At 41.5% G+C, this 7,267-nt stretch overlaps 1 protein-coding gene across 1 annotated transcript in view; it reads left to right on the top strand.

The window, feature by feature from the left end:
• Window positions 1-2,813: 2,813 nt before the first annotated feature.
• BCLAF3 (BCLAF1 and THRAP3 family member 3) overlaps window positions 2,814-7,267 on the top strand; it is a 35,657-nt gene continuing 31,203 nt past the window's right edge. The window contains exons 1-2 of the mRNA XM_054714903.1: window positions 2,814-2,854; window positions 6,532-7,083. Coding sequence (XP_054570878.1) covers window positions 2,814-2,854; window positions 6,532-7,083 — 593 coding nt within the window. The remainder of the gene's footprint in view (window positions 2,855-6,531; window positions 7,084-7,267) is intronic.

The following is a 7,267-nucleotide window of genomic DNA, read 5'->3' as shown; positions in this document are numbered from 1 at the left end:
TTACCTTCCAGAAAATAATATACCTTTTAAAATCATTGCCAAGGCTATTTGGTGTGCCCCCCACATCCTTTGCGTTTATTATTTTTATTCAATTTAATAGGTATGAACTGATATCCAAAGCTTCTTCAGTTAAATTATAAGTTACCTGGGTGGAATGTAAAGTTCAGGATGGCAGAAATTTTTGCCTGTTTCTGTCCACTGCTGTATCTCCAAAACAGTGCTTGGCAAATAATAGGTATTCAGTAACATTTGTTGAATAGAATGCATTTTTATATTTGGAGTTAGTAAGTAAACATTTTCCCCTTTAGTATCTTAATTTCATAGTGCATCTGGACTAATTGTTCTTTCTAGCCTCAAATTCGTTTTGGAATGAAGCAGTGTAATAACTGAATGAATTGAACTGAATGTACTTCTTCTGGTGAGTGATCTGATTCAAGTCCTTTGACCTTATATGCTTTCACTTTTCTGAATTTCATTATAACAATAGTTTGCAAATGTTTGACTGTAAAGAGTCCTTTTTAAAACCAATGTCAACATAATAATAATTGTACTCTGTAGAAAAAAACTACATAGCAGAAAGAAGCCATTCATATTTTGCAGTCACCACATTATCTTCAGAAATTTGTAAAATAGAGGTTATAATATATGAAACATAAATTACATCATATGTGCATGGTGGATGTATGTATTATGTATGGACCTATGGCAATAATTTTGAAAGCCACCAGAGGTTTGGGGCCAGTAAGTTGAGAACTACTTAATTATAGTATCAGAACTGAGGAGCATTACTGAAATGTAAATAATAGGTAGTATAGAAGATTATACCCTTATCACGTATTTTTAAAAATTCAGCCCCTAAAGCTATCAGTTTTTTTAAAATATATATATTTATATCCCTTACCCAAGGACATGTTAATTTATTTTTTAAGGGAGAGAGAAACATAGAAATGTTGCCTCTCATACGTGCCCTCACCAGGATTGAACCCATAACCTAGGTATGTGCCCTGACCAGGAATTGAACCAATAACCCTTTGGTGTACGGGACGATGCTCTAATCAACTGAGCCACCCGGCCAGGGCAAGACTGAAGTGTATTTTTAAAAATCAAGTTTGTGTCTTTTAAATTTTACTTATTTGACATATTTTAGCAAAAAAACAGAAGCAAACTAAATGTTAATCATGCTTAATTAAGTTTTGATATATTTATCTGGTGGAAGTTAGGTAGCAATTGAGTATTATAATTAAAAAATATATATATTTCTTTATTAATTTCAGAGAGGAAGGGAGAGGGAGAGAGAGAGAGAGAAACATCAGTGATGAGAATCATTGATCGGCTGTCACCTGCACGCCCCCTACTGGGGATCGAGCCCACAACCCAGCCATGTGCCCTTGGCTGGAATCGAACCTGGGACCCTTCAGTCCACAGTCTGACGCTCTATCCACTGAGCAAAACCGGCTAGGGCTTGATTATTATAATTGGACATTGTAATTCTTTTTTTTAAATATATTTTTTATTGATTTTTTTACAGAGAGGAAGGGAGAGGGCTAGAGAGTTAGAAACATCGATGAGAGAGAAACATCGATCAGCTGCCTCCTGCATACTCCCTACTGGGTATGTGCCCGCAACCAAGGTACATGCCCTTGACCGGAATCAAACCTGGGACTCTTGAGTCCGCAGGCCGACGCTCTATCCACTGAGCCAAACTGGTTAGGGCTTGATTATTATAATTGGACATTGTAATTCTTATTTGACAATTTAAAAAGCAGGAGATATCATCAAGTATTCTTAAACATTTTAACTGTGATTATATGAAGTCTTTATGTAATGGTGAAAGACAGGAGGGTAGTAGTGGTTGTGTCCAGAGAGAGGAATTCTGGGTAATTTTTTTCTCTTTTTGGAACACTTACTTGGCAGTTGCTGTGTGCCAGGCACTATTCTAAGCTCTTTTCAAGAGTCAACTCAGGGATCATCAAACTATACATATCCATTTGGTATTTGGGGCATCTGTGTGTGTGTGTGTGTGTGTGTGGCGGGGCTTGAGTTAAGAATGGCATATATATATATATATATATATATATATATATACACACACACACACACACACACACACACACACACACATATGTATATATATGGCATATATATATATATATATATATATACACTCACACACACACATATATGTATATATATATGCCATTCTTATGTATATATTTTTCAATCCTCACCCAAGCATATTTTTTCATTGATTTTTAGAAAGAGTGGAAGGGAGGGGATAGACAATGAGAGAGGAACATTGATGTAAGATAGACTCATCAATCCTTGCCTCCTGCATGCCCACCCACCCCCCACTAGGGTTGGGGATTGAGTCTGCAACAGAGATACGTGCCCTTGATTGGAATCAAACCCAGGACCCTTCAGTCTGAGAGCCGATGCTTTATCCACTAAGCCAAACCAGCTAGGGCAGTTTTTATACTTTTAAAGGATTTAAAATAGAAGAATAAGATGCATGGAGACTGTATATGGCCCACAAAGCCTAAAATAGTTACTATCTGGCCCTTTGCTGAAAATGTTTGCTCACTCCTGATTTAATTCATTTTATCCTCACAACATTTCGATAAGGTGGGTCCTGTTATTATCATCCTCATTTTACAGATGAGGAAACCGAGGCAGAGAGGGCTTAAATACTTTTTTTTTTTTTTTGCCGGTAGCATTCACTGTTTTTAGAGCAGATTGCAGGCTCTTTCTACAAACTTGCTAATATTGTGTTTCCTTGCAGTGTAAAAAGTGGATAGTGGCTCACATGTCAAAGGATGGGACGGTCACGCTCTAGATCCCCCAGGTGGAAACATAGGTGAGCAGTTTTAGTTCAGCAGGGCAAGCTTGGATTTGAGATGTACTTTGACTTTCACATTCGCCACTATGATTAAGAACCTATGTTAAGAAGCTCTTGGGACCTGGTTAATCACAATAGGTGCTTTACAGTGACAGAGATTGTATTTCTAAGAGCTGTCAGCTTTCTTTAATTATAGTTGGCAGCTAGAATTCATCCAAAACAAAAAGAAATGCAATGACCACAGTAAGGGAGAGTGAGAAACATCTTCTTTGAGAGTGGTTTAGAACTTTACAGTTGTGTATTTTATTTTTTTCATAATCAATATGTTTGAAGACACTGGGAGTTAGAAAATTGGGACTTGACTATTTCTTCTTCATGGCAGAATAATAGAATTTTGAATAACTCAATAGTAGTTCACTCTCCTCTTTCCTGGTAGGTACTATCAAATCTGTACTAATAAAAGCCTTGGGGGTGATCAGGCCAGCAGGGGAGGGTATTTGGGGGCAATCAGGCCTGCAGAGGAGCAGTTAGGGGGCAATCAGGCCAGCAAGGGAGCAGTTAGGGGGCAATCAGGCAGGTAGGTGAGCGGTTAGGAGCCAGTGGTCCCGGATTGTGAGAGGGTTGTCCAACTGCAGGTTTAGGCCCGATTCCACAGGGATCGGGCCTAAACCTGCAGTTGGACATCCCCCGAGGGGTCCGATATTAGAGAGGGTGCAAGCTGGGCTGAGGGACACCCTCCCCAGTGCACAAATTTCGTGCACCGGGCCTCTAGTATATATATAATTAGATTGCAATAGTTCAACTAGTATTTACTGTATACCTGCTACAGGCAATTTCTGGGGCTACAAAGGCAAATACAGCACCTTACAGCCCTTCAGCAAGCACACGGGGTGGCTGGGAAGATTGGTGCCATAGCCATCTATGAGACTGTGGGAAAAGTGTGCTGCTACGGACTGAGACAGAGTATTCTGGATCCACAGGGAAGAAATCATTCTCTTTGGTGGAGGGGAAAGGGGAATACCGAGAAAGTCTTCAAAGAAGAGATGAGATTTTAGTCACTTAAGGATGAGTAAAATTTCTAAAGGCAGAAAGAGAGAAGGAAAGCATTCCAGTTAAGGGGACAACAGGAGCAAAGGCACAGAGCTGTGAAAGTGACTAGTACATTCTAGGACTCATAAAAAGGGCCATGATTACATACACAAAAGGCAGACCAAGGTTTTTCATAGTAATGCGACTTGGCCAGTGTGCTTGCCTCATTGTGGTTCTGCAGTGACTAATCAATCATTTCTTCAACAATTTTAATTTCAGCTTCACAAGACTCAATTGTAGTGGGGAGGACCTTCAAAAACAGGGGTGGGGGACGCGAAGAAGCGAATGATTTTAACTTGGAGGGCATCACAGAGGTCATTTGGTGTTGCCCTTTTGTGGTAGGCACTGGTGAGGGGCCACAAAAGAGCCTGCCAAGCTTAGTGCCCGATTTCTGGATTCCTTCTCAGGACTTTGAAAAACCGTAAGGAGTCCAGTATTCCCCCCCACTTGCAAACTGGCACATCAGCCTGTCACAAGACCCTCCTGGAGGAGATGCAAAGGCCTTTGCAACTCAGAGTACAGCAGGCAGCCTGAGCTTCATGCTCCCGTGTTCCCCTCACCCTCAACCCCCTGAGGTTGGGCGCTGCAGAACAAAGCAGTGGGGTGATGACATAACCGAGGAACCTAAGTCCCATGAGGGGCTTTGGCCTTGGAGGAGACATTATCTTATTATCCTGGATAGCAAACAGATCAGCCTTCTGCCCCACAGGGAGGCCCCGGCTCCATCTTCCCAGGCTGTTGGTCTTGGAATGAAAGCTGTCAGTGCCTCTGCTCACAGGTGTGCAGAACGGGAGAGACCCATGGAAAATTGTCTCCCAACAGACTCCCTGGGCCCCTTTTTTTCCCTTTAGGAGAACTGAGAATGTTAGCAACTATTCCAGCAGTCTCCTCCGGAAGAAAGGGGCTCTATACAATAAAACCCTCAAGTGAAAAAAAAATTCCAATGTGTATTCAATGGGAAGCATGGCTTAAAGTAAGAGATGGACTCTTTTGTCCCAATTCAAGACCTCAGCCTCTGGCTGCCAGCTTTCCTCCCTAGCGGTGGAACAAATGCAATCTTCCAGGAAGTCCTCAGAGGCTCCAGTTGCTTCTTCCTGTGCTGATGAGTGCAGCCAGCTGGATGACAGAGCTTCTGCTTCAGCTAAATAACAACCTGCCCGCCATGTAGCTTGGTGATTTTAGAGGGAGATACTGCTGAGTCCAGTATATGATCCCAGTATGTGCATGAGAAAACCAAATCTGCCTCCTTCCGTGTAGGGAGCACACAGCTCACCAAATGGAAAGAGTTTTATTCATGGTTTTTTTCAACTCTGGGGCAGCATCTGGCGATGGAGTGATGACAAAAACTGCAAGCGTAGCAGCCTCATTGGTTAGAAGATATTAAACCCTCAGGGAGGAGATGGGGAGATTGCACCGGTCAGATGGGAGGAAATATCCCCAGGTGCAACATTGAACTTCATTGTCTTCCAGATAGTGGTGCTCCTCTCTCTCACCCTGACTCGGATTGACTGGTTTCTCCGGATACGGAAGTCCTCTTCAGTGGGAACGAAAGGCTCGATGTTGGCAATGCTAGGTGTTAGAAAAGGGAGTTGCAGAAAGGATGTGCTGCTGTCCCTGGGGAGCATTAGAGCAGCATAAAAGCACACATTCACCAAAGTTACAAGCTGTGTTTCAACAGCACGTCTTTTATGTGTAAGGGAATAGGTCTGGGAGAAAAAAGCAACCTACCTATGTCTAATATTTATGGAGGAACCAAGCATGAGATGCAAGTCTTAAGACCCTCTTCTTCCCGCACCTCCACACACCAAAGTATGTAGTTTTTGCTCCTTAACATAGGCTTAGTAGAGAGGATGGACGATTGGAGAAACTGTGGGGTCAGTTTTGGGTCTGAGTTTGAGTTTATGTGGCATCAAACTCTTAGCATCTAATTTAATTTCAGAGGCTATGTTCCGTTTGCCAGATTCTACTACATATTTATTTGTATGAATCCAGCCCTCCTGCTCTTTTCTTTTTCTTTTTCTTTTTTAATCCTCACCCAAGGATATGTTCTTATTGATTTGAGAAAGAGAAGAACGGAGAGAGAAAGAGAGAGAAACTGATGTGAGAAACATCAATTGGTTGCCTCCCATACTTGCCCTGACAGTGGATTGAGCCTGCAACCTGGCTTTGTGCCCTGACTGGAAGTCGAACCCACAGCCTTTTGATGTACAGGATGCTGCAACCCAGCCAGGGCATACTTCTGCTTTTTTCTTACCTGCCCATTGAACCTGAAGTAAGTTTTGCTGACCAGACCTTTTGACAGACCTTTGCTGTCTGCAGTCTTCCAAAAATGGGTCCTGCTGTGTAGCTAATCCAGCAGGAGGGTGTGCTCAGCCCATTTTAATATGCACGTGGGATACATTAGTTCAGATGGAAAGAGTATGTTTGTTGAATTGGGGCAAGCATAATCCGACCCCCACATGGACAATTTAGAATGTAGATAGAGCAAATTCATGAATTTAATTTGAGTTGAAGAAACAGTGGAAAACAAATTTTGGCAAGTCATGTTAAGACAAACTTAATTTATTGTCTTTAAATGAACTAAACTTTTGTTTGTGTTTACATAGGTCTTTATCACCAATACCTAGAAAGTCTGAACACTGCAAGCAAAGATGTTCTCATGAGCATTATTGCTCCGACTATAGGAAGGATCAGAAAAGATCCACTTGCAGAATGAGACATAAGAAACACGGACAGAGTAAACCAAGGATTTCTTCTCGTGAAGATGCACATTACCGATGTTATGAACATAGATCACCTTCTCCAGACGTAAGAAGAAGCTCTTTAGACGATTTTTATTCTTATAAGCTTTACCAAGCATATTCACCAAGAAGAAGAGACAGTAGCAGGAGATCTCAGTATATGTCCAGATACTCAGAAGATGTACACTACCAAGAGTATTGCTGGGGTTATCCTGAGCAAATGCAAGGAAGGTATATTCCTGATGACCACAGAGTTAGAAGAAGTGGAAAAGGAGGGCAATCACCTCTGAGGTCAATAGCAGATTCTTTTAGATTTGAAGACGAGTTGAGTTACCAGAGGATGCAAGATGAAAAATATGGTCAGTCACTTAGAAGAGGCTCGGAAGATTTTGAGAAACGGAGCTCTTTTCAGACAAGGTATAGGATAAATGAAACCTGGGTAATTTGGTACAAAGCCTCAAGTAAAAAGGTGTGTTTATAGTTGAAGATAACCGCCTTGAAAAGCTTTTGTCTGAAAAGATCAAAAGCATTGTAATGTAGCTGTCTACTACTAGTAGTAAAATATTTCTTTTTAGAATAAATCATGTGGATAGCTTAGAAT

Source organism: Eptesicus fuscus, chromosome 1, assembly GCF_027574615.1.
Source record: "Eptesicus fuscus isolate TK198812 chromosome 1, DD_ASM_mEF_20220401, whole genome shotgun sequence".
Lineage (NCBI taxonomy): Eukaryota > Metazoa > Chordata > Mammalia > Chiroptera > Vespertilionidae > Eptesicus > Eptesicus fuscus.
Note: the sequence above shows the minus strand (reverse complement) of the source record. Positions and strands in the feature narration are given on the sequence as shown.